General features: G+C 34.6%; 1 protein-coding gene across 3 annotated transcripts in view; it reads left to right on the forward strand.

The window, feature by feature from the left end:
- The window catches only part of MMP16 (matrix metallopeptidase 16), a 187,117-nt gene that overhangs the window by 154,454 nt on the left and 17,186 nt on the right, over positions 1–15,477 (forward strand). For all 3 annotated transcript variants that reach the window (XM_030496672.1, XM_030496662.1, XM_030496653.1), the window contains 2 exons: positions 6,524–6,662; positions 15,206–15,356. In XM_030496672.1, the coding sequence (XP_030352532.1) occupies positions 6,524–6,662; positions 15,206–15,356 (290 nt within the window). The remainder of the gene's footprint in view (positions 1–6,523; positions 6,663–15,205; positions 15,357–15,477) is intronic.

The following is a 15,477-nucleotide window of genomic DNA, read 5'->3' on the forward strand; positions in this document are numbered from 1 at the left end:
CCTGTTACAACCATGCCGTTGTCTCAAACACATTAGGAAATGTTGTTTCTAGAAGTTCGAATTAGTCATCTTCAATGCATTATACATTTATCTGTTAAGGAATGGATAACAGTCCGTTGTAGTTTTACAAGAGCTTCCTTTGTTCTTAATGTGAATCAGCTTAGTAATAAGCTGAGCTGAAGTATTCTGTACATGTATAGAATAGCCCATTTACTTAATTGTTTCCTAAAATGAGCTAGATTGGTAGCATCCATATAATGTCTGATCCGGTCTCGCTAGAGCCAGTTGTTTTCTGCTGTGGGATTAAGTAGGGCTAATCTATAAATTTCCTTGCAAATTCTATATTGAAAGAAAAAAATGCAGAAACAGAAAAGAAAAATAAATTCAGCAATCATTCTCATTGCTGAATTGTGCTAATAATTTTTCTACATTTAATTCCCCTAGACTGTAATTTCTTTTTTTCTGCTCCATGAAAATGATTTCACAGAAAGTTACTCAAAAGCATTTTATTCTTTTTTTCCTATTCTGTACAGTGGTGTACTTTGACTTTAATGCTATAAATTTCAAATTTGGAATGCTGAAAATGAATTCTCCAAATGAGTAGGAATAAAGCCTTTAATCCCTCATGCTGCGTACCCAGTATTACCATCACTGAGATCACCTGTGGTGATCATGAGCTCATGTGAATTCTGCTAATGAAGTACATGTGGAAAAGTGTCTCTTGAGATTAGATCAAGATTTTTTAAAGTGTATTTATGATTTATTTTTACTTAGATACAATAAATATACCCTGCATTTCTGAAATTCAGGAAGTTTCTTAATACTCCCATAGAGGTGTGTCTTAGAGGAACCTCATTCTCTCCTGGATCAGAGTCTTGAAATACAGGAGGTTCTGTCCCCTGAGAAGTTTCTCTGTACATAACTGGAACTCTTTCTTTCTCTGCAAGAGAATAATTTAAAGTTGCTGAACAACTTAGTATATTATTTAGCACTGTATTTTTTTTCCCCACAATACTAAGATGGGAAAAAATCAGAAGGATACTCTTTTGTGTGAATGTTTCAGTCTGCTGCTCCTGCTTTGCATAGCTGCTGGGTGTGTTTAATCCACTGACAAAGGCTTGCTTTTGCATTTGGCCAGAGGTAGCTTATGGAAGAAGACATTATCCAGTCTGATATATTCTGTCAATAAAATTAAGCTACAGTATTAATTGGAATGCATTATTTGATTAACATTGATGTAGGTCAGTTGTTTTATGTTTATTTGCATTTTTTTTTCTGGTGTTTTTTTGTTTGGTTGGATTTCTTTTTGGGGGGTGGGGTGTGGGATGGGGGTAGGATTAAATAGGCCAAGCAGTGATCCTCTGGAATCTAGCTATAGTAAAACTTCTCTCTCTAGCAGCTGTAGATACTAAGTTTTTAATTTTTGCATCTCATTCCATCTTTTGGTGGATATCCTTAAGAGCACTGTACTTATATTTTAAGATCAAGTTAGAGTTTCAGTACTGACAGAAATTCACACAGAGATATTTGCTGTACAATGCAAGGGTATTTAACAAATTAACGGGAGTTTCAGACTCATTTGTGTAATCATAGTCAAAATATTATAATTTACAGTTGTGACTTGTCCTTGTTTTTCACCTGTCCCATTGTTTGCCTTTAATCTTTTACTGCCTTGTTCACCTACAGTGAGTTTTAATATTCCTTGTAAAACCAGCACAAAACCTAATTTCTGCTGAAGTCGGCTTAATCTCCATCTTCAAGTAGTTACTTGAAAGGTTTCCAATTTTTTCTTCTTTCTAGCTCTATAGATTTTTTTAGAATGTCTGTCACATTGGGCAATCTTTCTGGATTTAGTGGATGTCATTTGGACTTCCAGGTCAGTGTCACATGTCATTATGGAATTGCAGATAGAATTCATTAGGTATAAAATAAAGGGCAGAGCTCTAGAGATTTTGTAACAAATTAATGTTTTATAGTTGGCAATGGTGGTTGGTCCAGAGATGAATGAGAAAATGAGGTGCTGAAAGAAGAAAGCTCCATTAATTTTGCACAAAAAACTCCACTAGTTTGTGTATTATGGATGAACTGAAATATCTGGATATTGGTTTTAATTCTCCTACCCATCAGTTGTGTCCCTTAAGGAACCTGAGAGATGTTTAAGGTGAGAATAAATACTGAAATTGAAATTAATTATTCATAGGAGTACAGTTTTAAATGTTAATTTAAAAAAAAAAAATATTTCAGTAATGCTTTACCAGCATCAAAGTAAAAAAGTGTGAAAACTATGCATTATGATTATGATCGTGATCCAGATTTTTTTACTCTAATACACTCTTCAAAATTCTCCAAGTTGTTAGTAAAGAAGTGCTTTTACGAGGACAGTATTTGCTATGATCATACACAATGTACTATATTTTAGCCCTTCCACTGAGTTACATATATATGCACAGGAAAACTTACCTAGAGCATTTACTGACAGTGCAGAATGCTTTACGTATAACCTCTTGTTCAGTTTCCTTTCTCTAAAAAGCTTTATTGTCATTTTTTTCTCAGAAATATCCCATCTTCTAAGCAGAACGAATTTTCTAACACTTAATTTGAGTGTCCCTGATTCTTCATCCTACTATTGCCCTTTATCCATAATAGTGTTTCTGAAACAGCTTATAGTCTCTCCATACTCAATGCCCATTTTCTGATTCTTAGATATATTGCTCATTTTTCAATTTGATTTTGAGGGCTTTTTTGGTTTCAGTTCTGCGTTTTGAACTGGGAATAGTTATCCAAGTTTACTTTATGTCTGTAATCATAATATTTAATGATCCATTATTATGCAAGATCCCAGCTGCACAGGGGCGATCCATGTCTGGAGCTATTGGGTAGCTACAGATGCTTACAAAAAGGCATTTGCTAGCCAGCAAGGAAAGGCACTAAAAGCTGTGCATTCAACGTATGTGTTTCTCAGTCTTGGAATTGGAGTGCATGTGACATGTCATGTGTTCAACCTATCTGCAGGAGTTAATGTGTTTTGGGAAAATAAAATACCTAAAAATATATTTAACCAATATAGTGGGAAAGACAAACAGTTTTTCAATACACAGTGTTTCTCAAAAGAGACAAAACTATGTTTATTCAGTATAACCAAATATACTGAGACATGTTTTGTCAGAGAAACTGTTTCAAGCTATTTATTTCAAGTGTGAAAGAACTTCTTAGAGAGACTATGCCTCTTCTGAATTTTGGTAATAGCTGAACTGTGTTGAAAACATCTTTTCAGTAATTGTACCTGTTTAACAAAATGCAGATGATAAAATTGCTGGTAAATACAACTTTGTTTTAAGATAAATTAAGTACATTTAGCTATATGTGCTGAAATGATTCATTCTTTCTATAAGTAGAGCCTATCCTATCTGATACCTCAGAAGGGTCTTTGTCTTGCTTTACAGCCACATGCTAGACTTTCTTAACTTGCCAGAGTTTGTACTCTGGCAGTCTAAAACTGTAGAGTTCAGTGTGTTCATAGGAAAGTCAGTCAGGAAAATTAAATTTGAATAAATAAATAATTCTTGCAACCTCTTCCAACACCTACCTTGCCCAGTTGTATAAATGATCCAAACTTCCAGTTCTGCTCTCAGTTATTTCCAGATATTTGCTGATTCTTGTTGATCTGGTTATCTGTAAAAATACTTTTATTGCCAAAGCATGTGCCTAGTTCTGTCTGTTTAAATAAGACCATAAAAAAGCTAAAATTATACATTTCCAAAATTCTGGTTCTGTGGAAACCTGTAGGGTCCTTACTGATAAGCAATACCCCATTGTGCATGATTATTGCAATGGCATGTAAGTCTACTGAAAATAGAGCAGGAAAATAAAGAGCCTATGGGTTTCCATCAACAGAAAAGAGAGCACGGTTATGTTCACAATTATTCTTCAGAATGGAATATTTAGACGTTAAATGCAATGGCAGAGGAAGATTTTATTTCAAGCCATTTTAGATCCCATTTCTATTGGAAGTATCTCTAAAATTACTGTAGGAAAGAGTGGGGATCTTCTATAATTGGTCTCAAGTGAAAAAGCCTGTGCCAGTCCAGGATGGATATATATACACACACACAGTAATACCCTGTTGAATGAATTTCTGGTTAGGTACCTTAACTTATTTTTTGTTGAAAGCTTATGGATACATAATATTTATGTAACTCTTCCTCTCTCTCTTTCAAAACAAATTCCTGGGGTTATGCTCATGAATCAAACATTCCAGCTTTGCTGTAATTGTATTATTGTGAAGATTTTAATGGTAGTATAGCAGGGCAAATTATTGCTTTGTCAAGGATCTTGAGGAAAAAAAAAGTCTCATTATTATGCTACAAATAGCTAGTATTAAGTATGAAATACACAGTTTGACGTACAACTCAATACTAAATCTACAGAATTTAACTTTATTGGTCTTGTTATCAAAATGAATTAATGCAAATATGTTCCACAAATCGCTAAGGCTGAAACATAACTCATCCTCAATAAAAGGATCTTTGTTGACTTGTTGATTTTACAGGTTTTGTTGCACTGTGAAATCTGTGTTGCTTACAGAGTCAGTATCTTTCAAGAATGCATGTTTAGTCTCTTTGCCGAGGTCATTCCACTGACACTTTGATATTATACCAGGAATCACTATGATGGGATAGTACCAGCCAATCAGCAGTGCGGTGCTGACAAACTAAAATGACTGCTTGCTATTCCAGCCACATCAGTTCTAACACTTGGAAGTTTGTAAATTATTGAATATAACCATGGCTCTCATTTAAAGTGTGGGGTTTTGTTGTTGCTGTTTTGATTTTGCTTTAAGTTAGTGGAATTGATTGAATATTTAACAATGTAGAAGATTACTCCTGTGATTACAACTACTTCTCTTGAAACACATTAATGTGATTTGCAACATCTGCTTTGGTGTACTAGCTTCAGTGGGGCCTTCCTAAATACTTGTATCTCTAGGTGTATCTCCCCACTTTTGCCAGTTCTCTTTGTGGAATTTAGTTAATTAATTCTAAAAAATTGCTTTCCTGGTCTTCCTTAAATGTTATAATACCTTTTCTCAATTTAAAAAAAAAAAAGCTGAAAATAGGAATGTAATCTATGTTACACTAGCAATGAAATAGCTAGACATGAAAAAATTTGAAGGATTTTAGTAGTATTATTTCCAGACAATTGCAACTTTTCAGCATAGTATTTTGCAGGTTGTGTAAGCTATTTGAAATTTTTTCTGGGACTCAAAACAACTCTTTCAATTTTAGACTCATTTATGCACATGATTAAGATGTAAAGTATATATACTTTGTATGGCTAATGCTTTTTGCAAAGATTTATAAATTGTTGAGTCATTGGAAAGATAAACAATTAGAGCTGTGATCTCAGGTTTAGAAAGATGATGAATACAGTTCATCATAAGCCTGCTCCTGCAAAATATTAATCTTCTCTCTAAGCTGTGCCAGTTCCCATAAGAGCACAGAACTCTTTTGCTTGGCAAGCTGACCTGTACAGAAAGAAGGCTGAGCTGCTGTGTAAACTGTGACATATCTAACAAAATAACACTTTTTTAGTGTTTTAGTGTTTAGAGTTTTGTTTTATATAATATTAATGCTGTAAAAATGTGCAAATGTGTGTAAAAAGTTAAACACTTGCTTACCCCATCCTTCATCTCTAAATATTAGATGAACTGGAACTGTTGCTTTTATAAGAGCTGACGAGGTACACCACCACCATCTTTATCAACACCTAGCTCATGTGTCACATATATACTCATTTCTAACTTGAACATTCCTCATTCCTCAATAACGCAACTTCCATATGACTCTCACTTAAAACAATAGCATATCCCACAGGGAGAAACCATTTTAAATGTCAACAGACTTAGAGCGATTTACCAGGACACTGGATTTAGCACCTATAATTGGCTGCAATATTAACCATTCTATTTAATATTACATGGACAGACTGCAAATCTTCACTAAAATTGTCATCAAAGCATAGTTCTTATCAGACTGATGTAGTAGGATTACAGCTGTATCTATCAAACTTTCAGTATTAGCAGCCACTGCAAAAAAAATTGCTTGCAGAATTAGTTGATCTTCAAAGCCTGCCTGTAGTCCCATTATATTAGGCATATACATATGCATATGGTTTGGTCTAAGAACACTTGTAGTCAGTCCACAAATTTTAAGTCGGGCCCCTTGTAGGAATGATGCTGAGAAAATGACATCATCTCAGACAGCATGCTATATGTTCTGCTGAAGGCTATCTACACCAAACACATAGTTCACATGGGTAGATTATTTTCACCTCAGGGAACAACTAGTTCTGGCATACTCTTGATGTGTAGATGTGACATGGATGCAAGCACAAATATGGTTATGCAAACAGCAAAAGGTCATGCTCTAAAAATGCTAGGATAGGTTGTTCAGTATTTTCAAGAGAGCAACTGAACACATATAAATGCTCAAAGTATAGTAAGAGTTGTATGTTTGGTTTCCAGGATCAGTGGTTTTGGCGAGTCAGAAACAACAGAGTGATGGATGGATACCCCATGCAGATTACCTACTTCTGGAGGGGACTGCCTCCCAGCATTGATGCAGTTTATGAAAACAGTGAGGGGAATTTTGTCTTCTTTAAAGGTAAGAAAACAAGAAAAGTTAGATTTTTGTGTAATACTTTCAGCTGTGATGATTTCTTGGAACATGTCTTGCTAATTTTTACTAATGATTTGTAAATCATGTTGCAAATGGGTAGCTTAAATGAGCCTTCTTAAAATGAAGACTATATGAGTTATGTTGTCTCATTTTGGCAACTACAGCTTTAATTTATGGTTACCCTTCAGAGTGTCAGATCATTTACTCTTACATATTCAGTAAAAATTAAATTTGGAATTATAAATAAGAGACATAGCAATGCAATGATCTACTATGAAATCTTTTTTGAAAAATGTGGATTAGGAAGCAAGAATGAAACCACATCCTTTCTTGTTTGTTTGTTTGTTATTGTAGTTCTCTTTGCTCTTCCTTTTTACAAATGAAATCTGCATATATTTAAATGGTATCTCTGCTACATATATATCTCATTGTACTGCACTTATTTCATCTGAGAACTGTGATGTTAGGATTTTCAGGTGGGAAAAATAAGTATCTTTTTTAGATGTATGTTTAGTATTTTTAAGGAAACAAACTGCAGAAAATGTGTGGATTAAATTGTTGCCAATCATTCTTTCCAAAGTTTCACTCCAGCCATCAGCTGCTTTTCAAAATTAAAGTTCTTGAATATGAATCTAACTTAGATTTAATAAGAAAATTATCCTGTATATTAAATAAATACCCATTTAGCAGCAAAATGGTGCAAACCATATGAAGTATGTTTAATAAGATAATAATTTATAAGAAGAAAGAAAAAAACTGAATAGATACGTGAAAACTTATTCAGCTATTTAATGTTGTGTTTCATTTGTTAACTTACAACAAAAAAGTAAATTTTTTTTTAAGTTGTTATAGCAAAAATTAATTATATTTTACAAGTGGAATCATTAACAGGGAGATAGAAGTCCTATTTCATTCCTTATGGAAACATGATCATCTTGGGAATGCTAAATTGAAAATGTTTAATAACATCCAGAAACACTGCACAACAGTACAATGAAGATGAAGTTTATGTTTTTACTAATAGGGAAATTGTATTTTTGTGTGGATCATAAGGGAAATTACATTCCATATAGAACATTTTTTATTTACATTACTTCAATCCAGCATGTGCTTTTACTTCTGTTGCCATAAAATAAAATTCATATCATAAACCCTGGGAAGTTGATAAGATTGGGAATCATGATCAAGGTACCTGGGACATGGGAGGATACAAATATTAATCTGTAGATATTTCTTTGCTCATCACTGCTACATAGATCAAAGAAACTACTCTGTGCATTGCAGACCTCTACCTTGATAATGCCGACCTTCAGACAGAAACAGTCAACCTTATTCTTCTATCAGCTTTCTTTTCCTTCCCAGTGACCTCAAAATATGTTTTATCATTATTTAACTCTTCACCCAGTGCTGACTGACTCCTGTTAGGTCTTAGAGGAATGGGTTGATTCAGTAGTCTCTAAGTTATAGATAACAAAAAAAAAGAACTTCTCTATTTTCTACCTGGGAAATTAAATAATTAGGATTAATCAAAGCAGCAGTATTGTGCTCTTAGAAGTCAGAATACTGCGTTCTTTTCCTTCCTCATCATTCCCAGCTTATGCTCTTCGATTTCAGACCAGCTACTTTTGTGCTCTCTAGCTGATATGATATTTGGATTTTCTGTTGCAGGTATTTTTCCACCTGCTATCTTTTCAAAAGTCCTTCAATTATTTTTTCAGTGACATCTTTATTGTCCCTTTGTTTAGGAAGGTCAAAAATACTGTATTTCCTTGTGCATTTTTTCTAAATTTTTGCTTTTCTACTACTTCATCTTCATGATTTCCAGTATCTACCTGAAGCTGTTTGTCTATCAGTGTAATTCATGGTGTTTTGCATTGCCACAGAATCAGTAGGTTCGGCTGAGTTTTTTGTATGTGTGTCCTCAAAAATTTGTGTTAACCAAGGATCTCAGCTGCCTAGTAGAACATGATAGAAGTCTGTATCAATAGACTGTAAATAACAATCACTGTTTCATTACTTCCATTCCCTCACAAAACATCTTCCTGGAAAAAGAGCATATGTCTTCCTCCCAAAGCTACAAAAAATACACAAGTTGATTATTGCTAAGATGATGAGCCAGCAGAGCATGTTATGCCACTCTAAAGCTGGTCAAGACAAGTAAGTTCTAGGAGGAGTTTAAAATCTGAAGTCTGGCATACAGATGTATTCACAAAGCACGTACCTAAGCCAATATTTATGTCCACTATTCAGAGGGAAAATAGAAATGATGAAGTGAGTGCCATCACAGAGCTCAGACTGGAATAATGTCACTATGCAGTCCTCTCAGAAAACATTTCCACATCACTTCATTTTAAGACTGGTCAGTTCTCCATGGCAGAAAACTATGGTGTTTGAGTGAAGACAGCATTTATTTGAAGATTTTTAAATAAAGTTTCCAAAACTTCTTCTCAAGTTATCATTAATATCCAATGTCCTGAAACGTATAGCGTCTTGATTCTTCAGTGTGTGCTGGAGAAACAGGTCAGTGTGTAAATATCCTCCCTTCAGAAAAGCCACTATTTCTTCTGCAGATGCTCAAAGGAAGGTTCCAGGTACACCTTCCATCTCCATTGCCTTCTTTCACTCACTTTGGAAGCCTTTTTGCTAGTGCGAAACAGCCTCCTGTGACTTACTTACTTGAGGAGCAGTGACTCTACTCTCTGAGGAAGGTGAAGAAAGGAGTAAGCCAATCTGCAATTGCTACTAATTGCCACCTTGTTTCTCTTTGCATGCCTACGCTGTCATAAGTTCAGGATAAACAGTATTCTGTTAGGCAAGTGATATTTTTAAGAGGCACTCAGGGTAGAACTTGTGAACAATTCTGGATTAAAACATTCTGTTTATCTCTTTAGAAATCCACAAATCTCATTTATTTTCAATAATCTACTCTCTATTTGATTTGTTTCAATCCTTGTCTTCAGGGTGGCAAACATAAAATTTGAAACAACTAATTTAAATTATGAAACAAGTGTAGCTTTTATTTAGATATTGTTTTTTATTAGCATTAGATTTTTCCTCCCTTTGTATATGCAGTTGGATTCATGATATTAGTAGACGTCTTTACAGTAGTATAAATAGAGATTGATAAATGTATAAAAATACATTTAACTTTTTTTTAATGGGAGCTATGTTGTAAAATATGAACCATATACAAATGATACAAGATGGCAGCTCTGGATAGTACATTTAGTTAGTAAACTTTGAAATCTTTGTAGCTAATGTTTCTGCTATGAGAAATGTAATTATTTTTAACTTGTGCTAGTAAAATCTATCAATATATTTATAACTATTTGATATTACTCAACTAAGAATACTTAAGAAGCCCTTGAGATCGTGCGTAAACTGTTAGATGTCTGTAGAAAATCAAACTGAATTAATTTCCAGACTGTTGGATCAAGTGTCTTCTTTGCTTTTAAAATTCCATTGGTTTTATTTTTTTTTAGTTTTACCATTTTAACTTTTTTAAAAAAATTAGTATTTATTTACAGAAGGGTAAACAATTGTAAAAATTCATCAGCATGCTTGTAGTGCAAAGTGACACTTGCTCATTTCGGATGGCTTAAGATACTTGGCCTACCTCATGCCTCATAATGCTTGTAAAGAACATAACAATCTGGTGGATGGCTGGTTATAAAAAAACCAGATGTTTACATTCTTGTTATTATTCATTGCTGTTGTCCATGCTGAATGATAATAAGAAGATGGCACCAGAATAATACTTTTTTCTCTTTTTTTTTTTTTATGAGAAAATGTGAATAATAAAATTTATTCTGTGTACCTGGGGGAATTTATATGGTGCTAAAAATGAAATTGTCAAGCCATCTGCACTGTTGAATGTTATGGCAAACCAAATGTAGCAATAGAAAGGCTGCTGTAAAACACATACTAGCAGTGCCACCATCATAACTTTCAGCTGCACTTACACAACGGTCAACGGTTTCATTTTAAAAGTAGATTTACTATACAGCTGTCAGATCATGGAGCAGAGAAATGACAGAAACTTAATGTGGGAAATAAATAGAGAATAAGAAAAAAGGAAGCATGAATAGTAATTTGGTGATACTAGTATGAAGACACTTGATCCTGGCTTGAAAGACCAAAATTAAGAGCAGGGGTGACTGGAGAGAAAAAAAAAAAAAAAAACCACCTTCAGAATTAGATATTAAAATTTTCACTGGTTTCAATTTAATATAATTCCTAAAAGTTTTGAGAATTTGTCTCATCGTGGTTACACTTGCAGTGATTATATCCTAAATCCCACATAAGTCTTGCACATGTAATAATTGTGTTTAAGATGAACAAAAAACTTGGTTGCTGACAACCCAAGAGCACAACTGTTCAGCATTCTGATTCTATGAAAGAAGAACTACCATTGCTAAAATCTGCATAATTGCTTGCAGTAGTCAGTAGATAGTTAAATAGTCTGAAGAACATCTGGAGTTAAATGTTCAGTATTTTAAGTAAAGCCTAGCAATACACATACTCTTTATTTCCAGTAATTTTTTTTGAATGTCAAAGATAGATGTTGAGAAACTGCAAATAACTGCAATCACAGTTTGTCCTTCTCAATTGTTTCCCTACAGTGATGGTATTTAACAAAGCATTATTTCAAAAAGTGAGACATTCTGACTTTTTTGTCACTTGCTTCATTCCCAGCTTGTGACCTTACCATTCTGCTTGTTATTATATTAGATCTTACATTGAGGAATAAAAGCAGAGAGATGGAACATTCTGAAGGTTCGACAGACTTCATGAAACATGTGGTGCTTTATTCTTTGTGAGAGTAACAACCCGTCAACTAGACTTTAAAGAACAATGTTGTGAGATAAATACAGCGGTGATTTCTGCCAAGCGCATAGGTTAGGACTCTAAAAAGGCATCAGTTATCAATAAAAAGGATCAAAGTATAACTATTCTAGTTTTGTCATGTATTTTTTATTTCCATTATAAACACAATTAATGAAGTGTATTGAATATTTACTAGTGGAAGTGGAATATGAGCTAAGTGAAAGCATACTGACTTAAGAATTTGTTTTTAATGCATTTTAAGATACATAAATATAATTTGAAATGAAAGGAGCTTATTCTTATCACAGTAAAGTATCATTTGCATTAAATTTCAGCTTTAACTCTTCCTAATATTTGGTTGTAAATTTGAAAGCTTCTCATGTTTTCTGGTGTTTTGCAAATCCTCTGACCAACAGCCATCCACTTTCCTTCAGCTGATAGAAGCTAAAAAGGAAAAAACCCAACAAAATCAAACAACAAAATCAACAACAAACCACCTAAAACCCTCTGAAACAAATTAACAAAAAAGAGCCTGAAGTGATAACTGTCAGCCAGATAAAACATTTGTATTTCTTATATATAGTCCTTCCCATTAACAGTCAGCACAGTTGTAGCAGACTAAACATGTCTTCCAAAGCAAATCAATAGAAGTCTTCCCCACATATGTTAGAGCTCTCAATGCCCTACTGTCTCTATAAAAAACAGTTAAATTTACCTTTTCACTATTTAACCAGAAAGAATTTGCTTTTTAGTAAGAAATTATGTGAAGAATTTAGTTTTTTAAGTAAGTCTTGCGTTCCCGCAGCTTCACTTTCCTTCTACTTCAGTATATTTGAATATGCAACAAATATGTGGCTTAGTGCTGCTGTCACTTAAGTGGTGGCTGCAGTGGTGTGTGCTCAACCCTTATTTATTTTGGTATGACCTGATCTTGTTAATGTTATGGCTGATAACGATCTGTTCTTAACAATTGCTGTTACTTTCATTCCTTCTGAAGCCCAGAGAAAGGTAATGGCATTATATACATCACAGCATATGTCTCTCAATGCTGTGCAACAGCTGTGATTTCGAATGATCTTTGAAATAGAAATGAGCTGGCTCAGTATCATTCACTGGATACCATCTGTTGTTCACACCATAAGTACCAACTGGTAAGGTCCAAAACGCATGACTTCTCTTATCATTGCGTCTGAAACTGCCATTACCATCTAAAGCCTTCTGTGTCCGGTCATGTGAATTGGCAGAAGGATAAACCACATGGGAGGCAGGACAGCAAATGACTGAAGATGCTCACCCCTGTCGTAATCAAACTCTAGAATTGAATTTTGTAAGGAATCTCAATAATAGTAAATGTCACATTAGCACAAACCTTAATCCCCAGCCAACACAGACCACAGCTTTCCATGACCTTTCTTCATAGTTCTCTGTGTCTCTTTTATTTTCAGTACTTCAAATGGCTCTGCAGATACTCATTCATTGAATCCTTTCTTCCTTCAACTGGCAGGGAGGGAAAGACGGATCTGTTGAGCAAACTGTTGTGTCTGTGCTTGGAAGTGGGTGACAAGCAGCTGTGAAGAAGCTGATAAAAAATTTAGTCTGGAAACCCAGCATGGGAGGGACTGAAACTGTATCTCTTCTAATTAAAACTGTGGTAATATGTAAACATGCTTTAAATCACTACAGCACAAACAGGGAGATTAAAAACCCCTCTCTTTAAACAAACATTTAATACCACTGAGGGATAGATGAAATATAAATCCAGCTGCAAAACAGCTCTCTAGATTTTCCCTCTTGGTGAGTGGCATACACCTGATCCTAGATCTTTGGAGTAATATTACATTTCCTTATAAAATATTTATACAGCACAGTGTCTTAACCTCCTAAATCTTTGTAGAGGCCTGCCTAGCCTTACATGTAAGTACAGTGGCTAACGTGAACAGCTATGATTTTATCTCTTAGGATCTCTTTCCAAATATGTTTGGGCAAAATATATTTTCAGACTTTTCCCCTAATATTTTAAATATCATCATAAATAACAATGGATTGACCAAAGTGAAGTGTCCAATGGGCTGATTCAATATTTATGTTCATGGATCTTCTCTAGACCTTTCTGAGATGTAACTCAGAAGATGTACATGATGTCAGAGTATCTTCTCCTTCAATGTTATTATTACTAAAAATAGCAATGTTTTTTGGAAACGCAGGTGAAGGTAGTACTTTGAAAAGAAAAAAACACATGGTTCCTACACAATGGAGCCTATAGTCTGACTCAGAAAGTGTTCCTGCAGACTAGATGACATAATGCAAGGGAAGACAGGCCTCAAAGCAAGCTCTTCAGATAAGTACTAAAATGCAAATTATGCTCCCTTTTCGCTGTTTCTAGGGGGCATATGAGGATCTTTATTCCCTTTTTTCAGCCAAAGCTGTCTGTGTTTGAAATAGAAGTCTCTACTGAAAAGACACAGATGAGAAGTGTATTTTGAAGAAGAAGAAGAATTAGAAGAAAGCAAAAAATGTAAAAAGGAGAAGATAGTTGCAAGAATAGGAGGGGAGGCACAATTACTGGAGAAAGTCTTAGACTAAAAGCCTAACATGAGATGAGGTGAGATCATCGTGGAAGTGTTCAGTAAGGAAGAAGAGCCTGGCTAAGAAGCTAGAGCAAATTGAAGCTGGGAAACTGGAGTTGTGGGCTGGTGAGGTAAGCTATCCAATTACAAGAGAGAGCCCAGGAAGCATCCTCTCCAAAAACAGGTGGAGGGGATGGGGGTGTACTACCAAACACTGGCACAATTGCTGCTTCTGTAGACATGTATACCCATGTATAAAGAATATATTTAGCTAGTAAATGCAAAGTAGGGTTTCAACCATTGAGCATTGCTGTCCAGGAGGCACTAGGCTATTATTTTGGTTTAAGACAGTTTAGGTAACTTGAGGTTTGTGTAGACACTGTGCTAAAAGTTATGCAATTACCTTGTATTATCAGCATGTAAAAGTCAAGTGGATAATTTTGAATGATTCATCAGCGACAACCAGAAGTTAAATCGTACCGCCACCGGTACTAAAGGCAACCCCCATTAATTTCAGAAACACAAGGTTTTCACCTGTGGGATTTCAGAACTGCAGTTTTGTCTTTAGGCCACAGTAAAGAAAATATGATTAAAAATATTTTAAATTCTATGGTCATTTCAGAAATAATCTGTAATTCTTCATGAGTAATTTAATTTCTTGAGGAGTAGGAGAATACAAAGTAATGAAAGTATATGGTCTCTATGAGGCTAGGATTTTCTATTTTTTATTTATTTCTATGCTTTCTTACCTCATTTTGTCTTAAAATTCACTCTTTTTTCCTCATGAAATGTAAAATTGTTGTGGATTATTGCTACAAATGTATTACATTACCAGCCACAGAGCCTCATGAAATGATTTCATTTTCATTCTGAGTTTGAACCCTATATAGTAGATATCAAAATACTCTGTGGGCTTATTGAACTAAAGATACTTTATAAATGCAAGATATCTGTTAGGCATATTTAATTTTGCATTATCTGCAGTGATAGAACATTTTTCATTTAATTGTGTTTGGCAGAACCGCTATAGCCATTTGGGAGTCTTTCTTATTTCTTCGGTATGTACTAATATTAATACTGACAGTACTGAAGACTAACACACATATATGTATGTGTATATATGCTTTTGTACAGGTAACAAGTTCTGGGTTTTCAAGGACACTACTCTCCAGCCAGGTTACCCTCATGATTTGATAACTCTTGGAAGCGGAATTCCTTCCCATGGCATTGATTCAGCAATTTGGTGGGAAGATGTTGGGAAAACCTACTTCTTCAAAGGAGATAGGTCGGTATAGGAATTATGCAAGGAAGCACATTTCTTACAACCTAAATCATATTTGTGTGAATATACTGAAATGTTCAAAAACCGTGTAGAGGAGGCTGTCAGTGATATGGCTTAGTGGTGA

Source organism: Strigops habroptila, chromosome 1 (assembly GCF_004027225.2).
Source record: "Strigops habroptila isolate Jane chromosome 1, bStrHab1.2.pri, whole genome shotgun sequence".
NCBI classification, from domain to species: domain Eukaryota; kingdom Metazoa; phylum Chordata; class Aves; order Psittaciformes; family Psittacidae; genus Strigops; species Strigops habroptila.